The 20,986-nt window shown below is 41.3% G+C and overlaps 1 protein-coding gene across 1 annotated transcript in view; it reads left to right on the top strand.

The window, feature by feature from the left end:
- The window catches only part of LARS2 (leucyl-tRNA synthetase 2, mitochondrial), a 174,505-nt gene that overhangs the window by 63,624 nt on the left and 89,895 nt on the right, over positions 1-20,986 (top strand). Inside the window, exon 7 of the mRNA XM_021719211.1 lies at positions 8,287-8,430. Coding sequence (XP_021574886.1) covers positions 8,287-8,430 — 144 coding nt within the window. The remainder of the gene's footprint in view (positions 1-8,286; positions 8,431-20,986) is intronic.

Raw genomic sequence — 20,986 nt, 5'->3', positions numbered from 1 at the left:
CAGCCTTTGCCCATTTTAAAATCATATTGTTTGTTTTTTTTTGCTATTGAGTTATTTGAGTTATTTGTATATTCTGCTATTAATCTCTTGTCAGATGGATAGTTTGCAAATATTTTTTCTTATTCTGTAGGTTGTCTCTTCATTTTGTTAATTGTTTCCTTTGCTGTGCAGAAACTTTTTTGCTTGATGTAATACCATTTGTCTATCTGTGCTTTTGCTGCCTGTGCTTTTGCTGCCTGTGCTTTTGAGGTCTTACTGAAAAAAAAATCTTTGCCCAAACCAATGTCCTATAGTATTTCCCCTAGTGGTTTTTTATTTTTTCCTAGTATTTTAATAGTTTAAGGTCTTGAATTTAAGTCTTTAATCTATTTTGAGTTGACCTTGTAAAGGTGAAAGATGGAGATGGAATCTAATATCATCCTTCTGCATATGGATATTTAGTTTTCCAACACCATTTGTCAAAGAGACTAACCTTTCCAAAGGCATGTTCTTGGAACCTCTATTGAAAATGAGTCCACTGTAAGTGTGTGTATTTATTTCTGAGTTCTCTATTTTGTTTCACTGGTCTGTGTGATTGGTTTTATATCAGTATCATATACTTTGTAAAGCATATTTAGCCAAAATTAACTCAAGTGTTAGTACTTTTCTTTAACAGCAATTGTTATACCTTTTTATTTTTTAGTAAAAGATAGTGATAACTCTTAAATTCAATTCTATCATCAGCTGTGTAAATGAACACTTAGGAAAAATATTTGAGCTATTTTACTATAGCTTTTTAGTATAATTTGAAATTAGGTGTGTTATTCCTCCAGTTTTGTCCTTTTTGCTCCAGATTGTATGGTTATTTGGAGTCTTTTGTGATTTTGTACAAATTTTAGGATTTTCTTTTTCTATTTCTGTAAAGAATATCATTGATATTTTTATGGGGATGGCATAGAATCTGTAGATGACTTTGTGTACTATAGATATTTTAACAATATTAATTTTTTCAATCCATGAACATGGTATATTTTTTCATTTTTGTGTGTCCTTTTTCATTTCTTTCATCAGGTTTTATAGTTCTTCTTAGAGATCGTTCACTTTGGTTATATTTATTCCTTGGTGGCTTTTTTGTTGTTGCAGCTATTATAAGTGGTATTGTTTTCTTGATTTCTTTTTCAGGTTAATTTTTTTTTCTTTTTCTTTTTTTTTTTTGAGTTAGGGTCTCACTCTGTTGCCCAGGTTAGTGTGCTGTAGCATGATCATGGCCCACTGCAGCCTTGACCTCAGGACTCAGCGATCCATCTGCCTCAGCCTCCCAAGTAGCTGGAACTACAATAGTGCACCACCACACCCAGCTAATTTTTGGATTTTTGTAGAGATGAGGTGGTGCTATGTCATGCAGGCTGGCTGCAAACTCCTGGCCTCAAGTGATCCTCTTGCCTCTTCAGTCTCCCAGAGTGCTGGGATTACAGGCATGAGCCACCCACCCAGTCTCAGATTGATCATTGCTGGCATATAGAATTGCTGCTGTTTTTTTTTTTTTTAATTTAATCTCTTTCTCTCTCTCTTTTTTTTTTTTTTTTTTGAGTTGGAGTCTCACTCTGTCGCCCAGGCTGGAGTGCAGTGGCACACTCACGGCCACCCCAGCATCGACCTGCTGGGCTCCAGTGATCCTTCCACCTCAACCTTTCAAGTAGCCGGAACTACAGGTGTGTACTACCATGCCTGGCTAATTTTTTGATTTGTTGTAGAGACGAGGTCTCACCAAGTTGCCTGGGCTAGTTTTGAACCCATGGGCTTAGACAATCCACTCGCCTCAGCCTCCCAAAGTTCTGGGATTACAGGCTGAGCTACCGAGCCCTGCCACTGCTGATTTTTGTATGTTGATTTTTGTATCCTGCAACTTTACTCAATTTGTTTATCAGTTTAAAAGTTTTTTGGTCGAAGTCTTTAGATTTCTCCAGATCATGTTGTCTAAAAGCAAGGATAATCTGACTTCTTCCTTTCCAATTTGGATGCCCTTTATTTCTTTCTCTTGCCTAATTGCTCCAGCTAGGACTTCTAGTACTATGATGAATAAAAATGGTGAAAATTAGTATCCTTGTCTTGCATCAGATCTTAGTGGAAAGACTTTCAGTTTTTCCTCATTCAGTATATTAGCTCTGGGCTTGTCATCTATGTCCCTTATCATGTTGAGATATATTCCTTCTGTACTCAATTTTTGAAACTTTTTTTTTTTTATCATGAAGGGATGTTAAATTTCATAAAATGCTTTTTCAGTATTTGAGTATTGAAATGCTCATATATATTTTTATCCTTGATTTTATTGATGTGATGTATGACATTTATTGATTTGTGTATGTTAAACTATTCTTGCATTCCTAGAAGTCCTAGTTGTCATGGTGAATGATCTTTTTAATGTATTGTTGAATTCTGTTTGCTAGTAGTTTGTTGAGGATTTTGACATCTGTGTTCATCAGGGATATTGGCTTGTAGTTTTAGTTTTCTGTTGTGTCTTTGGTTTTGGCATCAGGCTAATGCTGGCCTTGTAGAATGAGTTTGGAAGAACTCCCTCCTCTTCGGTTTTCTGGAAGAGTTTGAGAAGAATTGTTATTAGCTTTTCTTTTATTTTTTTTTTTGAATTGGAGTCTCACTCTGTCACCCAGACTGGAGTGTAGTGGCTGCTCACGACCACCGCAGCCTCAATCTGCTGGGCTCTGGCGATCCTTCCGCCTCAGCCTTCCAAGTGGCCGGAATTACAGGCATGTACTACCATGCCCGGCTGATTTTTTGATTTATTGTAGAGATGGGGTCTCGCTGCCCAGGCGGGTTTCGAACCTGTGGGCTCAGGCAATCCACTCACCTCAGCCTCCCAAAGGTGTGGGATTACAGGCTGAGCCACTGAGCCTGGCTTGTTATTAGCTTTTCTTTAAATGTTTGGTAGAATTCAGTAGTGAATCCATTAGGTCCTGGGCTTTTCTTTGATGGGAAACTTTTTATTACTGCTTTGATCTCATTACTCATTTATCTAATCAGTTTTCTATTTCTTTGTGGCTCAATCTTGGTAGATTGTATGTGTCCAGGGATTTATCCATTTCTTCTAGGTTTTCCAATTTGTTGGCATATAGTTGTTTGCATATAATCTAGTGATCCTTTTTATTTCTGTGATATCCATTGTAATGTTTTCTTTTTTGTCTGTGATTTTATTTGGGTCTTTCATTTTTTTCTTAGTCTAGTTAAAGTTTTGTTGATTTTGTTTATCTTTTCAAAAATCAACTCTTTATTCTTTATCTTTTGTATATTTTTAGTTTCAATTTCATGTCTTTCTGCTCTGATGTTTGTTTTTTTTCCTTCTAATTTTGGGTTTGGTTTATTTTTTTTTCTTTTCTAGTTCCTTGAGGTGCATTATTAGGTTGTTTATCTGGAGTCCTCTTAATCTTTCTCTTCAACATTCTTTTCAACTTTCCCTTATGGTACTTTTTGACTATTGGTCTTATGCTGGTATTTAGCCTGAGATGGTGGCTGTAGTTATCAGAAAGAAGGGTGTCTTATATTTGGACTTTCTAGGGAACTATGGAGAACCACTTAATTTATGAGTTTGTCTTTGGCTGTCTCCATAAATTCAGTAGCAGCTGGTGATAGTGCTGATTTAACCACCTAAGTTAGGTTTGCAGTTTGGCCTTGGCTTCAGGAAGCATACTGAAAGAATTGCTGCACATAGACAAACAGGTGTCTCTTCCACTGTACTACCTTGTGACTTTGGAATGTGGTGGCAGTAACAAATGGTAACCTTGGGAACCCCACCTAGACTAAGTCCAAATTCAGGTCCATTCTGGATGGAATGGAGCAAGATTGATTTTGAGGGCTAGATCCTTTAGTAAGATCTTTGTAGTGTTCTTTAGTTAAAGCATGCTTTTGTCAAGACAGAAGTTAATATACCTTGAGAAAATCAATACCCTAAGTACATATATTTTACCAGCCTTCTGGAACCTGAAGCAGCCTAACAGTATATTCAGAAAGGGTCTTTGATAGTTTAAAAAAAAAAAAAAAAGAGGGGAAAAAAAAGCATTACCCGAGCCCGTGGGTTCGAGACCAGCCTGAGCAACATGATGAGACCTCATCTCGACAATAAGTCAAAAAATTAGCCAGCATGGTGGTGCATGCCTGTAGTTCCAGCTACTTGGAAGACTGAGGTGAAAGGATCACCTGAGCCCAGCAGGTCGACACTGCAATGGCCATGAGTAGCATGCCTCTGCACTCCAGCCTGGGTAACAGAGTAAGACTCCCACTCAAAAAAGCAAAAAAAAAAAAAAAAAAAAATCAGGGTGTTCATCAAAGTAAATATTCAAAGTGTAGAAATCCAGGATTTCCAGATAAGGGAAGCTATTGACAGAGATAATCATTTAAGAGAAGCCTGAGGAAAGGGATCTAGGAGACAGCTTCAGGGCTTCCAGAGGCTGCATGTGTTGTGCTCCCTGGACCTCTGAGGCCCTGAATTTTTACCACCCCTAGTTTAACCACTTTTGGAAAGTCTGAGATTGAATTTGTAACTATGTGGCTGAAATGGATTAGAGTCCTGGGAAGAAATGAAAATGTAGGTTCTCATGGCTGACTCATTTTTGATTTGAGAACTATTTCCTTTGGTGTTTTTCCTCTTTCCCCCAAGTCTTTCACTGGAGAAAAAAAATGCCTTTGTGTTTTGCTTTTATTTGTCTTTATTCAACACCTGGGTTTTATTATAACGCATAAACCTCTTAGGAGTACATCTTCCTCATTGCTTTGTAACCTAGATCCTGAGAGATGCCAAGCCATGTGGGAAATGCTGATAAGCAAATAAAGCCCTACTGTTCTTGCAATCTGCTGTACCAAGTGTTCGCTTCTCCCAAATCCTCTGAGGTTTGCAGGGGGCAGGAGGCAGTAGAGGGATATAGGGCTTTTTTTTCTCTCTTTCGTTCTTGTATATTTTATACAGTTTTACTTGTGCTGGGTTGCTTTTTTGGTGGTAGAGAAGTACCTCTTGGATGAACTGTCTCATTTACTAAACAATACTTGCCCCCCCACTTTTTTACCTGTTATTTTAAATGGTACCCTTCTAGAACCTTTGTACATGGCTTGGGGAAATATAAATTAGTACAGTCATTATGAAAGACTGTACGGAGATTCTTCAGAAAATTGAAAACATGATCCAGCAATCTCTCTTCTAGATACATGTCCAAAGGAATTGAAATCAGTATGTCAGAAGGATATCTACATTCCCATGCTCATTTCAGTGTTATTCACAATAGCCAAGATGTGAAATCAACCTAGGTTTCCATTAATGGATGAATGGACAAAGAAAATGTGCAACATATATACAATGGAATACTAATCAGCCTTAAAAAAAAAAAAATCTGTCATTTGGGACAACATGGATGAATCTAAAAGTCATTATGCTAAATGAAATAAGCGAGGTACAGAAAGACAAATATCTGATTCCATATTATATGTGGAACCTTTTAAAAAGCTAACTTCATAGAAGTAGAAAGTAGAATGATGGCCACCAGAGGTTGGGGTCCAAGGGAGTGAGGGACTTGGGAATGGTTATCAAAGGGTATAAAGTTTCAGCCAGACATGAGGAATAAGTTTTGAAATCTATAGCACAGCAGAGTGACTGTGGTCAATAATAATAATAATGGTTTATATGTTTCAGGATAACTAAAAGATTTATCACCACAAAAAAATGTTATGGAACTGAGGTGATAGGTATGTTAATTCACTTGATTTAATCATTCCACTTTGTATACATGTATCAAAACATCACATTGTACTCCATAAATATAAAATAATTATGATTCATCAATTAAAATTGATATTAATTTTTTAAAAAATAGTTAAGTGGTAACTTTCTCTTCAAACCCCTGTGGGCAGTGATAATAGGTAAGTTAGTCACCTTTGGTTTATTAACCTGAAGTTTTTAGGTCTAAGGTAATTTTGTCCTGTATTTTGCCTCTATATATTTATGAATTCAAGGATTTGGGGGGTTCCTATTTTAGAGGAAAAAAATTATTCAATGCATGTCTTTCCCACCTGACTCTAGACTTCACATGCTTACATTTTCTAATGTACTACTTTTATTGTAAAATCACAAGCCACAGATGAGTTAACCTCTAATCAAGGGTCCAAGATAAGGCACGTCACAGAGGTCAACTTTCTAGGCATACAGTAAAAAGAGGGCTGGAGGGGCAAATGGGTTCTAATGAACACAATCTCTTATTAGAACTATCTATTAAAATTTTTAAAAACAATGTATATCGAGTCACTATAATTGAGTTCCCAAACACATCTCTCTGTACTCATTGCCTTCTTTGTACAAAGTGGTACCTGAATGTCAGAAAGGAGTGAATGTAGATGGCAGAGAGATTTTATTTTTTTATTTTTTTTTGAGTCAGAGTCTTGCCCTGTCACCCAGGCTGGAGTGCAGTGGCACAATCATGGCTACTGCAGCCTTGAGCAGACAATCCTTCCACCTTAGCCTTCCAAGTAGCTGGGACTGCAGGCGCATGCCACAGCTAATTTTTCTTTTTTAATTGTGGAGACAAGGTCTCACCATGTTGTTCAGGCTAGTCTTGAACTCCTGGGCTCAGGCAATCCTCTTGCCTTGGCCTCCCAAAATGCTGATATTACAGGTGTGAGCCACTGCACCCAGCCAGAGAGATTTATTTTAAATGAAGACAAAAACTAACTAGAACTCTGTGGAGAACATCTTCATAATGGTTAAGACTACATGTTCTGGCTGGGTTCGGTGGCTCAACCTGTAATCCCAGCGCTTTGGGAGGCCAAGGAGAGTGGATTGCCTGAGCCCACAGGTTCAGGACCCACCCGGGCAACTTGGCGAGACCTCGTCTCTACAATAAGTAAAAAATTAGCTGGGCATGGTAGCGAGCGCCAGTAGTTCAGCTACTTAGATGGCTAAGGTGGAAGGATCGCCGGAGTCCAGTAGGTCTAGGCTGTGGTGGCCCGGAGCATGCCACTGCACTCCAGTCTGGACAATGGAGTGAGATTCCAACTCAAAAAAAAACACAACTACATGTTCTATCAGCCAAATGAGTCTATGGAGACAGCTCAGAAGAGTTACTATTGATTGGTAGAAGATATAACAGACTTTTCTGGGGTGCTGGAAATGTTTTATATCAATATGAGTCATGGTTACGTGACTATATATCCACCTATGTAAAAATTCATCAAGTTGTACACATAAGATGTCTCCAAGTTACTTTAAGTATGTTATACCTTAATTTAAACAGAAGTGTTTTTTTTCAATTGCAAAAAAAACCAAATTAGTTTCTGGAGACCTGAGTTCCTACCTTGTCTCTGTCACTTACTGTGTGGCCTTAAGTAAGTTATCTCATTTCTCTGTTCCTCAAATTTCTTTCATGCAATATAGGAATAATAATATACTTACCTCAAAAGGTTATTGTGAGAAAAAATTTATGAAAGCTACTTATTTTTGAAATATAAATAATTTATAAAAATTATTAAATAGAATTAAAAATTTAATAAAAAGTACCTATGCAGAATTTTTTTTAAGTTGTGAGGATTACCTTAGTAAGCCACTTGGCATGGCAACTAGCACATGGTATTAACTCAGTAAATGTTAGCAGTTTTATTAAAATAAATATATTTTTTCCCCTAAAGTAATTCCATTCTGCTCAATTTTAGCTAGGTGTCTTTTTTTCCCTTCTTCTTTTTCTACATTTACTAAAATTTCCCATCCTGCAAGTTCATCCTTTCATATAAGAAGATACCAAAAGCCGGGCCCAGTGACTCAAGCCTGTAATTCCAGCACTTTGGGAAACTGAGGCAAGTGGATTCCCTGAGCCCACGGGTTCGAGACCAGCCTGGGCAACTTGGTGAGACTTCATCTCTACAATAAAATAAAAAAATTAGCCGGGCATGGTTGCGTGCACTATAGTTTCAGCTACTTGGGAGACTGAAGCAGAAGGATCACTGGAACACAGCAGATCGACGCTGGGGTGGCTGTGAGCATGCCACTGCACTCCAGCTTGGGCGACAGAGTGAATCTCCAACTCATAAAAAAGATACAAAGTTGAGTTAGACACATGCCTAAGCTTTAGTTTACAAGCATATTCTAATAAGATGAAAACACAGAGGAAGTTCACGTGTTCTGTGTACAACTTGGTAGTGTTTTCTTCACCAAGCAATACTGCAAGGAGACATAGGCCCTCTCACTTGTAAGAAACCTCGAAATGATCTTATTAAGGATACTCATCAGATTGCATCATTTTGTTTCATGAATTATAACAGGCCTTGGTTAACTGGGACCCAGTGGATCAAACAGTGCTTGCCAATGAGCAAGTGGATGAACATGGCTGTTCGTGGCGTTCTGGAGCAAAAGTAGAACAGAAGTACCTCAGACAGTGGTTTATTAAGACAACTGCTTACGCAAAGGTGAGTGTCAGCCTGGAGGCTCCCTAGTAATGCCTTATGTGTTGGCAGCAACCTCAGGGGTTTCTGGGTATTAGAGAGCCTCACTGTTAGATTGAGCTCTAGGAAGATCTCTCAGAACAATGAGCGTACAGACAGGAAGCAGGTGGGCCTCATCATCACTCACTTATCAGGTGACAAGTTTGTGTCTCCACTTGTAAATCAGGTGTGGCAACTGAGGTCACTGTAGGCCATTGCTGACCTTTCAACTCACTGCCACAGAGGTCAAAGAACATCCATAATTATATCAGCAATAAAACTTAAAAAAGAGAGAAAAATGTCTTCATCTGTTCAGTTCTGATAAGACCTCCAAAAAAATAGAATGAAATTTTAGAGGGTCCAGAGAAGATTATCTAAAAGGCACGAAGAGATGGTGGCCTCTATGAGAAAAGGCCAGAGTGAAAATAAACTAAGCCAGGAACCAAAGCTCTGGGCCTTAGTTTCTTCATCGGTGAGCAGGTTGAATCAACTGGTCTTTAAAATGCCTTCTAGCTCTTTCCATGTTCAAGGATTCAAAGCAAAGCCAGTAGTTTAAAGCAAGGACTTGCTTATTAAATCACCAGTAGCCTGGGCAAAATCATCAGTTCTTTGTGTAAGAGAACTACACAAGGTCTCCTTTGAACCTACCAAGTTTTATGATCCTGGAGTAGAAGGGTCACCCCTGAAACTCCAGAGAGAAATGACTAGGGCAATTTGGGGATGCTTCACTTGGCAACCTAATGATCTCTGTAGTCTTATGTATGGTGGCTCTTCCCCTCAGCAGTCACTGTAAGAAGGATAGTTGTACCTTTCCATAGCAGCCTACAGGTCACTCTGTGAGAAATAGGGTACTGACTGAAATGGACTTTGGGCCAGATCCAATACTGTAGTTCTTACATGCAAAGAAAGCACAAGGTTCTCAATAACCTGTGATCACTACAAAATTTTGCTGAATTAGAACTACCATACACCAACTCACAATGCCAGTGCCATACAGAAATATGACCTCCAGTTTTCTCACTCAAAGACATGTCTTAAATAAGGCTGTGTTCTCATTATAATTTATTCAGAATGCAATAGAGAGTAGCATATGGATTTGGAGAAGTGCTCATTAGAACTTGTTAACACAGTACCTTGCTCCTTTTAAGCATAGTAATACTGGAGACTGGATGTGAAGAGCAAAACTAAGGATATTGCTTTCTGTATCATTCCCAGGCAAGTGGGAGCCCCAGTCTGCTGACAGTTGGGGTCCACTACATTACTGGGACGGATGCCAGGTCACCTGTTAGACCTGTCAGATGATTCTATTATAGGCATTGTTGGAAAGGCCACCTAATTAGCTCTTTTGGTTTGACTTCTGCCTCTAGCTGGAAATGTAATAACCTAAGTGAGGAGCATTATTCTTTAAATTGTCAGCTGTGTATTTTCAACTGTTCAGTGGAAATGGTTAGTTACCATGGTGACTCTCCTGGTTCTTGCTGAACTCCTGTGCAGGTTTATTGAAAAAGCTGTCTTTGAGGTCAGCACTTGGTTTGCTCTGAAAATCAGAAGAAGAGAGAGAACAAGACTCCAGGAATCCTACCAAAGAACAATTGCTGTGGGACTGAGAGTAGAACAGAGACACTAGGGGGCAGTACAGTATTGGGCTACCTTGGAGTTATGGTTCAGTCAAGGGTATGCAGTTGAGACCCCCCCAAAAGGCCATGCATTAGAAGTAAGGGTGATACCCTAGGACTAAGGACAAAATCCAAATAGACTCACTTTAATAGAAAATGAAAGCAAACCTGAGAGGTTCAAAAGAAACTTCCAGGACAAAACTCATCATTTTTAAAGAGGGACAGCATAATTCAGACTTTCTACAAGGTTTTGTCTGCAATGCCTAACATATAATTAAAAGTTATAAGACATGCAAAGAAACAGGAAATTATAACCTATTGTCAAGGAAAAAAAAAGCATTCCAATAGAAATAGACCCTGAGATGACCTAGATGTTAGAATTAATAGGTAAAGCCAAAGGCATGTATTATATAAATGGTCTGGGACTTAAAGGAAAAGATAGTCATAATGAATGCACAGATGGGAAATCCCAAGAAAGTAGATTTATTTTTAATGAACCAACTGGAAATCTACAACAGAGAAGTACAATATCTGAAGTGAAAAATTCTCTGTTTGGGCTACAGAGGAATAAGAGTTAAGTAGACCATCAAGCTGGAAGGAAGTTCCCCCATACATATACATCCATGTAGGAAACAGCATTTGTGGGGGCCCTAAAACAGAAATTTGTATGATAGGTTTGAGAAACTGAAAGAACGCTATAGTTTAAACTAAAGGAGTCAAGCAGAGCTACTCAGGACAGGGCTGAGAGGTGTTTAGAGACTAGATCAAGCAAGGCCTTTTAGGTATTAAGGAATTCGAACTTTACTATGGGAACCACAGGAAACCACTAAAGGATTCTAAGGAAGGGAATAATGTCAGATTTGTGTTTTTATAAGATAACTGTGAAGGGGCAAGTTTAGATACAGACAGACCAGTTTCTAACTATTGCAATGGTCCAAGCACACAAAACGTAGACTTAGGTGGAAGCAGTAGAGAAAGGTGATAGATTAGAAAAATAATCAGGCAGCAAAATCTGTAGAGCTTGGTAATATATTGAAAGAGAATATGAGGGGATGGTGGCATCAAGGAAGACCCTGGCTTGAACAGTAAGTGAATGGCTAAACTGCTTACTGCGATAGTGAGTCCTGGAAGAGACGCAGACCCTTTTGAGTTTGAGTTGGCCATCATACGTTTGAGGCTGAGAGACATAAAAATAATAGGTCCTGCTGTACAGATAAGGATAAGATATTGAATCAGTTAGTGATGCTTTCAGCTGCAAGGCTTAAATAAAAGTTAAGTTACTTTTCCCACACAAGAGGTTGCTGGGACTGAACTGGGATAGGGCTCTGAGTTGGTATCTTGGAGGTTTTCTTGGCCTTTCCTTCCTGCCTGTCACCCTATGGTTGCAAGAGGGCTGTTACAGCTCCAGACATCACATCCCTATTCAAGACTGAAAGAAGCAAAAGGGACAGTGCCAGTGACTGTTCTTTTTATCTGGAAAGCAAGAACTTTCCCAGAAACCCCCACTAATGTCTTATTAACCCCAGCTGTGTCATGTGACCACCCCCAGCTTCAAGAAAGACTAGGAAAGCAGGCCTGGGATTCTTGCCTTCTGTCATTGAGGTGGATGGAGGAAGAGAATGAGCAATGGGTGCTGGGATAGGCAGCGAGCTGTGCCTGCCACAGTTATCTTTAGAGCTCTGCATTTGCATCTTGTTTTGCAGCTCCCAAGGCTGCCTCTGCGATGTGTGGCTGCGGTCTGCTTGGGAGCGTGGCTGTGAAGGAGCCTTTCTTTCATTCACTTGACTTCCAAATGTTAAAGACAATGCCTGATGTGAAAATTACAGGGAACCCTGCAATATCAAGATGCTTTATTAAGGCTGTTCTGTGATATATTTGATTTTTCTCCTCTCACCCCCACCCAGTCTTCCTAGGATTGTTTGCTTTGTGAGACGTTAAAAGTGATTTTATCCACTCATTCTGTGAAAAAGAAAACTTGCAGTAGGAGTATCTGGAGAACATGAATTAGTCTTGGCAGAGATGTGTGGGTGGTGTCTGGTGGGCAGCACTGCTGAGGTGAGAGTGAGGGGAGGAGGATGGGTTGGAGCCTTATATACAGCAAGCAAAAGGGATTCAGAGTGTGACAGAATGCCTCAGTTCCTGACAGCAGATGACAATTGGAAGGAGAGGCAAACAGAGAAAGCTTCCTATTTAAACTTTTCTAATCAATCTGTGGTGTCCATTTCTCCTTCTGCCTCTTGTGACCTCAACAGGCTTCAATGAGGCCCCAGCCCCTCCATACACAAGTGCCTCCTTGGTGTTAAGATGGACATAGCCATGCCCTCATGGTGCACCTTACTCAGCCCCCACACCAAATTGGTGGTAATGCTTTCCCAGTTTTCAGGAGTTTCTTGGCAACTGCTGTAATGTGAGCAAAGTCTCTGTTCACCTTCCAGTCCCTACCTGACTACTCCTGATCAGGGCTCAGGCCTTTATTTCTGCCATCTTACTTAACCCTCCTGTTATCCCCATTTCACTGATGAGGAAACTCAGGCTTATACCAGCCATAAGTAACCACACTGGGATTCAAATCTCAGTGACTGAGCTCTTACCCAGCAGTCTCTGTTGCTGCTCTGGTGGTCTGAATGTATTTTTTCCTCAGATGTTACTGATTGCCTGGCCAGACCCTGGGCTAGGTGCTAAGAATACAGACAAAAGAAGCTAAGATCCCTGTACTTAAGGAACTTAGCGGCTAGTGCCGGAGACAGTGCTGGACATAAACCATCAACAACCCTGGAGGTTCCCATCACACTGCAGAAGAGTGCAGGGGAAGAGAAGGAGGAATCCCAAGTCTGCCCAGCGGTCCAATGAGGTATCACTGATGAGGTGATGAAAGAGGGAAGTGCAGGCTGTCTGCGAGGAGCATCTTGTTGCCTTCCAGATGTGTGGGAAACTGTATCCTTCCCCAAATATTTCTAAGTAAAGCTTCTGCTGGGGAGAAGCAAGCAGGCAACAGTAGCCATCGTGAAGTCAGTGAGGAAGTGATAAACCCCCACTTGCTGCCCCCTTGTGCTTCTCCTTTCCTGATTTCACCTGTGAGCTTGAGGGTAAAGCCAGTTACCTTTGTGAGAACGCACTGCCCTTGTTTTAGCCTGCAGATCATGGAAGCATGGGGCAGGAGGGGAGAGTAGGTGAAGGCAGATGAGAGAAAGGAAGTTTGTGCCAGGAGCTCTTTGTGAAGATGGAGGAGGACACCGGAGCAGAGAGTCAGCCTCGGCGGAGCAATGATGCGAGGGCCTGACCTCCAAGAACCATCTGTACTGTGGAATGGAGACACTCGGTAACCTTGCTCAGATTCTGAAGACTGGGTTGCTTGTGAAGGCATTCAGTTGCCCCTGGAAATGGGGCCTGCTGCCTGGCTTTCTGCTCCTGCCCTCAGGTCAGCCCCAGAACAAGGGCTGCCTCACAGGTAGCCCAGGAAATGTCTCTCAGTAACAGCACCCACATCACTCCCCTCACCCCTGTGCTGCTCAGGAAGCTTCAAGAAGGGATTGGTCAGGGAAGTTTAGTGACTTGGCTCTGCTCTGCTTTCCCCCCCCCCAAGAAAGCTCCACAGCCATGGTGCCTCCTCCTGCGTATGCATGCTGGACCTTCACGTGGGGGGTGCACGCCAATTAGTTCTTGGCAGAAGAGGCAAAATGACAGGACCAAGAGAAGCAAGAGAGAAACGTTTAACGAGCTGTCAGCTTCTCCACAGGGCTCTGAGGACACAGGCCAGGGCTGGGGTTTAATGATGATAATGCTTGGGTTTATCTATTGCAAGCGTTTTCTCTTAAAAGCCCTGTGGCTTTGAAGCTTTGAAGCTCTTATTGTGTTCATCCCCACTGTGCCCCTCTGTGGTCTGTCAGGGCTGAGGGGGGCCTTATCCTTCTCCCCTAATATTCAATTAGTTACAGAGGGGTAGGAAGGCAGAGCCCATGTCGCCTCTCAATCCCCGAACTCTCAGCCCAGTGCTCAGTGCACCCTCGGAACGCTGTGTCTCCCTGCCAGAATCCACCCCCCCACCCCAAGCCCCGATGTCTTTTCTATAACTACAGCAGGCTCTGCTCCCAGTTCCTGGGGTTTGGTTTTGACTCCCTCTCTCACAAAGCAAATTAATAGTTAAATTCTGCTTCTTCTTACATAATGTCTCCTGCTTTTGCTCTGTGTTTTCTTTGCCTCTCCAGGATCTTTTCTCTCTTAAGCTATTCTAAGTTGGACCTTATTCTTCTCCACCCTCCTCAAGGTGATCAAAGGCCAGGGTGGCCAGTGCCACGGGGACCGGGTGGGAATTGTTACAGGGAGAGCCAGCCCACAGCCCCTCAAAGTCCTTCTGAGAACAGGACTGGGTAGGGGCAGAGGCCACAGGAAAGTGGGCAACCTGAGGCTGGAAGTTCCTAGCACTTTTTCCCAGGCAAGCAAGTGGCTGTCTTGAGTTAAGGGAGTAAGCTCTTTAATAACAACTGGAGAGCAAGGTAGACCCCTGAGAGGAGTTAGCTGTCTGACTCTCAGCAGGCCTTCTAGGAAACTTTCGCCTGGAAGGGCCCACCAGGGTTGATGTAGGTCTGGGTCTCAGCTCTGGGACTTAGAAACTGATGGTGTTTCTGGATGATACAGAGACAATACAGGCAATTAAGTTTCCTCTCCCTAAATGCAGAATCTCTGGGGTATCCCTCACCAATGTCTAACTACCACTATAGATGGTGTCTATTAGGTCAGTTCTCTACAGCCACCTTATTTTTCTTATCCCTGAGTTCTTTTTCTTTTCTTTTTTTTTTTTTTTTTGAGTTGGAGTCTCACTCTGTCGCCCAGACTGGAGTGCAGTGGCTGCTCCCGACCACCGCAGCCTCGACCTGCTGGACTCCGGCGATCCTTCCGCCTCAGCCTTCCGAGTAGCCTGAATTACAGGCATGCACTACCACGCCCAGCTGATTTTTTGATTTACTGTAGAGATGAGGTCTCGCTGCCCAGGCAGGTCTCGAACCCGCGGGCTCAGGCAATCCACTCGCCTCAGCCTCCCAAAGGCATGGGATTACAGGCTGAGCAACTGAGCCCGGCTCCCTGAGTTCTTGCCCATGCCCCTGCTATCCCTCCCTGTCAGAGAAATAAACAGCCATGCCTGCCACACCCACAGTGAGAATGAAAGAGAGCTTCTGAAGGGAGCACAGTCACCAGATTGACACACATGCTTTGCAAACAGAAAGGTTTCTTTTTGTGTTGTTTTGTTCCCAAGATGGAAAGAATGACTGGAAAAAAGGAAGAAATAATTTAATAGTATGTATCTTATGGAATATTGACAGTAAAATAAATTGTGCACTTGATCAGGAAAAAATAAAGACAGAGCTAATCATTATGTCTCACTTTTAAACCCTAAGTAGCTTTTCTGAGCTCTTGTTTTTAGGGTCTGTAGGGCTCCTTCCTTTTGGAGGTGTCTGTCTAGACTCCATGGGAGGAAAGATTTAGCCTCTTATTGAAGGGTCTCAGGGCTTGCTAGGGAGGGCTGCTGGCTGTCACCAATGAACCTCTGTAGCTTGAAGAGTTATTTGAATTTTAAAGCTAAAAGAAACTTGAGAGAGCATTTAGCTCCCCCACGCTTTTTAATCCCTACCCTGATCTGAAAAAACATAAAAGCAAGCAAACAAAAACCCTTCATGCCTGCCTTTACTGATGCTTGAAATTACAAAGTCGATATGCTGTCTAAAACCAAATTAAAATAAAGGGATAAGGTGTTGCTTTATTTCAAGCAACCCACATTTTGCCCTCCTCACGCCTCCCGCCTGGGGGGCGGGTTGACTGCCATCCTAAGGTGTGTGTCCCATCCTTGAAAATTACTGACCCCACCCATGGTTCTCTACATAATTGAGGCTCTCAAGCGCAGGGAAGAGCCAGGCCCTTTCTTCTTGGGTCTCCTGCATTCCTTCCACCTGCTCTTGAGGACTAGTTCCCAAGCAACCAAGCATCTCCGAGAACCTCGCACTGGCAGGAGGCAGTCGGCACGTGATGCAGGAAGGCAGGGCATTAGCCAATTGAGGAAAGGCAGCAGGGACAGGAGGGGGCACAAATGGCCAGGAATGGAGAGTGTGGCGATTAGAGGTTTTCTGGTTCATTCTTGACGGGGTTGGCTCATTGGCCTCTCTGAGTTAGAGCTCTGTCTTGCTTTCCATCATTTTTCTTTACTCCAATGCCCCCTCCTTACCCCTTCTGAGCCCAGCTGCTTAGAGAACAGTGAAACTGATTCAGTGGCTACTGCTGCTGTTATGGAAGCAAATAGTCATTAACAGATACATACATATCGAGACTGTATTTTTTTCAAAGTAAGTGTTCTTTTGTATAGAGACAGTTTTCTGCAGTATCTTTCCATTTCTCTATATATTTTGCTTCATGTACCATGGCTAGCTCTGAGTATCAGATTTGCTCAAAATAAAGATTTAATAGAGTTGTAATAAATTGAGAACACGGGTAAAATGCACTCTGGTAGTTTAAAAGAGTATAACACCATGCTCATAATGTGTAAAATCATGATACAAACACATATACTCATACTAGATTTTATCAATCCTGACACGATTGGTTTTAAATCTAATGCTCCACTAAGAAAGAAAAATGCTGTCAATCAATTGTAAGACACCATTGATTATAAGATGTGTCCCAATTTCAGAGTTTGTGGGGAAAAAAATGTGCATCTTAGAATCAGTGGAAGACAGCATATAAGTAAGATGGAAGGATATGGAACAAAATATTGATAGCTGTCTGCCTGGGTGTTTAAACTGATGGTGGGTAATTGTTGTTTTTCTTCATTCCTCTGTCCTTCCCAAATTTTATATTAAAAGATTATTATCATTTAGATAATCATAAAGGAAGACAGCATGATATCAGGGTTATATCATCATTTATTTAGACATCTTCTTTAGGCCTGAGTGTCTTGGAAAGGGTTGGTCTTACGTTCTTGAGAGTGTTTAATTTATAGGCAGGCTTCCAACATGAAGATAATTGAGCAAAACGTCCCCTAGGATGGCTGTTACCATTTTGTTTTTCACAATTAGACCAATAAAAGTATTCAGTCTCAACCTCAAGACTCCCCTTTTCCTGGAACAAAACCACCTTTCCAGGCAAGGGTAGCCTAGTGCCACAGAGTGGGCTGAGGACGATTTCCAAGTTGTGGCTATTTGACTACTCCCTCCCTCGCCTGTGGGATGCAGTCACAGACTCTCTTTTGTCCTGTGGACCCAGGGACAATGAGGTGACGGTGGCCTCTGGGCATCAAAAACAGTTTCATCAGACAGGTGGCTCTGTCATTGGGAAATGCTGGCCTCTGTCATCTGCATTCTTAGGAGTGTGGTGGTGGCATTGCAGAACTGTAGTCACCATCTCTTGGAAGTTAGTGAAATTAGAACTGTTCTGCTGCTAAAAAGATATGGTTACTAGGGTCGGAAGGGGGCAAAAAAGACTAATAAGTGCTGCCTGAGTGGATATGTGTATGGATGAGAAGAGACTAACCAGTTGGAGGCTGCCATAGATCCTGGTCCCCTTTACTGCCTCCTTTTCCACAGAGCATGCACATGGGGCCCTGCAGTGAGTCCCCAGAACATTCCCTGGTGATCGCACCCAGAAAGCACATCCTTCTTTCTAACATCAGTGGCAGTGTGTGCATGTATAAGAGCCCTTTTATTGGAAGCTATTTTATGGCACTTGGTTTGTCCCTCTCTTTTGCATGGCCCTGGGATGTGCACTTGATGTGTGCCTGGGCTGCTTGATGCCACTTTTCCTCTTGCCCCTGAACTCACATGAAACTACACTTTGTTGGTGAGTCATAGATCATCAGCAGGATGCCTTGCTTAGAACTGATGGTCTCTCCCAGGGTTAACAGCACCTGCACTGGAATTGAGATCTTGGATAGCACAGTTGTATCTGTAGATAAATGTTTTGCATTAAGATGCCACAGCAAATGGATTTTGCTAGAAATACTTATCATATTTCAGAAAGAGTTGAAGTAGGGCTTTGTAGGGAGGCTTTATTATATTTATGATTTGTCATGTCTTCTCTAAACTCAAGGAAGGTAGACGTCATGCCAGATGAGTTTTTTAATATATAAATATTCATGCATAACTTCAGAGCAAAAGAGGAGGGCTAGGGTGTGAGAGAAAGTTTGTTTCTTTAGAATATTCTAGTGGGGATATCTACATTTTTAAACATCTCACTGCCTTCTAAATTGGTTTTCTTTAATTAAAACTCAAATATATATTGTGTCTTTAAAGTGATTGCATTGGCATTATTCAAAAAAAGAATAAAGAAATCTTCACAACAAGAATACATTTTAGAAAAATATATACAAATCATAACTCAAAAATAATTGCTAATCAAATCACACTGATTCATAAGTATGTTAAGCGGTAACCTTTTTTTTTTTTTTTGAATTGGAGTCTCACTCTGTCGCCCAGACTGGAGTGCAGTGGCCGCTCCCGGCCACCGCAGCCTCGACCTGCTGGGCTCCGGGTATCCTTCCGCCTCAGCCTTCCAAGTAGCCGGAATTACAGGCATGCGCTACCACGCCCAGCTGATTTTTTGATTTACTGTAGAGATGAGGTCTCGCTGCCCAGGCGGGTCTCGAACCCGCGGGCTCAGGCAATCCACTCACCTCAACCTCCCAAAGGCACGGAATTACAGGCTGAGCCGAGCCCGGCTGCGTTAAGCTTTTAAAATGTCTAAGCCAGGCGTGGTGGCTCACACCTATAATCTCAGCACCTTGGGAGGCCAAGGAGGGAGAATCATTTGAGGCCAAGTTTGAGGCCAGCCTGGGCAGCACAATGAGACCTCATCTCTTTAAAAAATTAGTTTACCTTGGTGGTGCATACCTGTAGTGAGGTGGGAGGATCGCTTGAGCCCAGGAGTTTGAAACTGCAGTGATCTATGGTCATACCACTGCACTCCAGCCTGAGCCACTGAGTAAGACCTATCTCAAAAAAAAAAAAAGTGTACATTTTAATTAGATGCTGTCATTGAATCCTGTTGTTTTCGTTCTTTCAAATCTGTGTCCAGTTCTTAAGGCTCTTGTTTTGCAACTCTCCCCTTAGTAGCTAATACATCTATTTGTTTTAAAAGGTCTGTACTTCTTAATTTGCTTAAACTTTTGTTGCCTGAGTCTTCTAAAATGTATCATGTCTTTTAAACCTCTTCTAGAAATCTCATCTGTGATCATGTTGCACCTTGTTTTTAATGCTTCAGCTCAACTTCCTCTCTTGGGGAGTATAGATTTACTCCTAGCATTATTTCTGCTTCCTTGAAGAAAGTCAGATTAGCTGTGTTATATTTAATCCTCTTTTTATCCCCAGCTTTTTAGTTTTAATCTTTTTCTTTCTTATTCCTGATTATATTTTATATTACTAAGACCTTTTTGAATGAATGTTGCTTTGGCCCATTCTCTTTTTTTTTTTTCTTTTTGAGACTGGGTCTTGCTCTGTCACCCAGAGTAGAGTGCAGTGACATGAGTAGCTCACTGCAACCTCAAATTCCTGGGCTCAAGAGACCTTCCCACTTCAGCCTCCCAAACAGCTGGGACTACAGGTACATACTACCATGCTCAGCTTATGTATTTATTTGTGAAGACAGGGTCTCACTATGTTGCTTAGTCTGGTCTCAAACTCCTGGCCTCAATTAGTCCTCCCAGCTTGGCTTCCCAAAGTGCTGGGATTACAGATGTAAACCCAATTCTTATTGTTTCATTCTTAAACACTGGCCCATATTCAGACTCATGAATGTACAGTTACATTTCAACTTCTTAAAACATCTCTGCTCTGATGGTGTATCTATAGAGTGACAGTGGCTATCTTTTCAGACTCATCCTTGCAAAAAGGATTATTAGGCCCCTTTGCAAACCACAGTACTTCTGTATAGGCTAAATGATAACCACAGGGGAACTTTACTATTTTACTTCAGATGTGTATTAAATACTGTAATTCTTTATAAAAATTGAACGAGAAGCCCATTTATATTATTATAATAATTTCTAGTTTTTGCATCTGAAAGAGGGTGGCTTTTGTCTAACTACCTGAAAACTGACACAACCATCCCGGAATAATCAGAAGATATGGATAACTAATTATCTTGGATCTGCTGCTGACTGGTTGTGAGAGAGTTTAGGGAAATCATGTAAACTCTTAGAACCCCATTTTTAAATGTATTAAATGAGAGGAATTGAATCAACTAGTGGCTTCCAAAATGTGCCCAAGCCTTAGGTGTTGATAGGAATTAGAGGAGAAAGAAGGGCATCTCTTTCAACTCTTGCATACTGAGTTCCCTCAGATTTGATTTCAAAGAGATTTCATAGCACTTTAAGAAAGAGTGTAAAGAGCTGCTATTTCCCCGGTGTTTTGGATTTTATGAGCCAGTAGCACTTCTATAAATTAAGGTTGTCCAGAGTAGGGAAGAGGTATACTACCAACCCTGTATGCCTGATGTATGTTCATGAAATGAGATGAATACCATTCACTGTCACTGTAATTACAACACCAAGAAAAGGAGAAAGGATATAATCTCAACAAAAACCCAAGACAAAAACAGCTCTTTAGATTGGACAGTTGTTGCACTAGAGCACTCACATCAGTCTTGTTCTGGTGGAGCCTTGGTCTCGGCCAGCCAGGGGAGTTGTTGGGCAAGGTGCTCTCTACAGCTTTGTTCATCAAAAAGCAGTCATGAATAATATACAGCGGGGACTAGAAAGAGCTTTTGGTGTTGTTCAAGATGTTGATTTCATTTAGTTAATTTTAAAAATTTCTTTTGGCTTTTAAAAATATTTATAGATATGGTTAGATTTAAGCAGACATTTTTCAGAATTAGCATATGAAAACATTCACATCTCATCCTATTTGAATCTTTTGTTCTCATCAAGATTCGAATATTTTAAGCAAAGT

Source organism: Carlito syrichta, unplaced genomic scaffold (assembly GCF_000164805.1).
Source record: "Carlito syrichta isolate Samal-C Ts95f unplaced genomic scaffold, Tarsius_syrichta-2.0.1 Scaffold314306, whole genome shotgun sequence".
NCBI classification, from domain to species: domain Eukaryota; kingdom Metazoa; phylum Chordata; class Mammalia; order Primates; family Tarsiidae; genus Carlito; species Carlito syrichta.
Note: the sequence above shows the minus strand (reverse complement) of the source record. Positions and strands in the feature narration are given on the sequence as shown.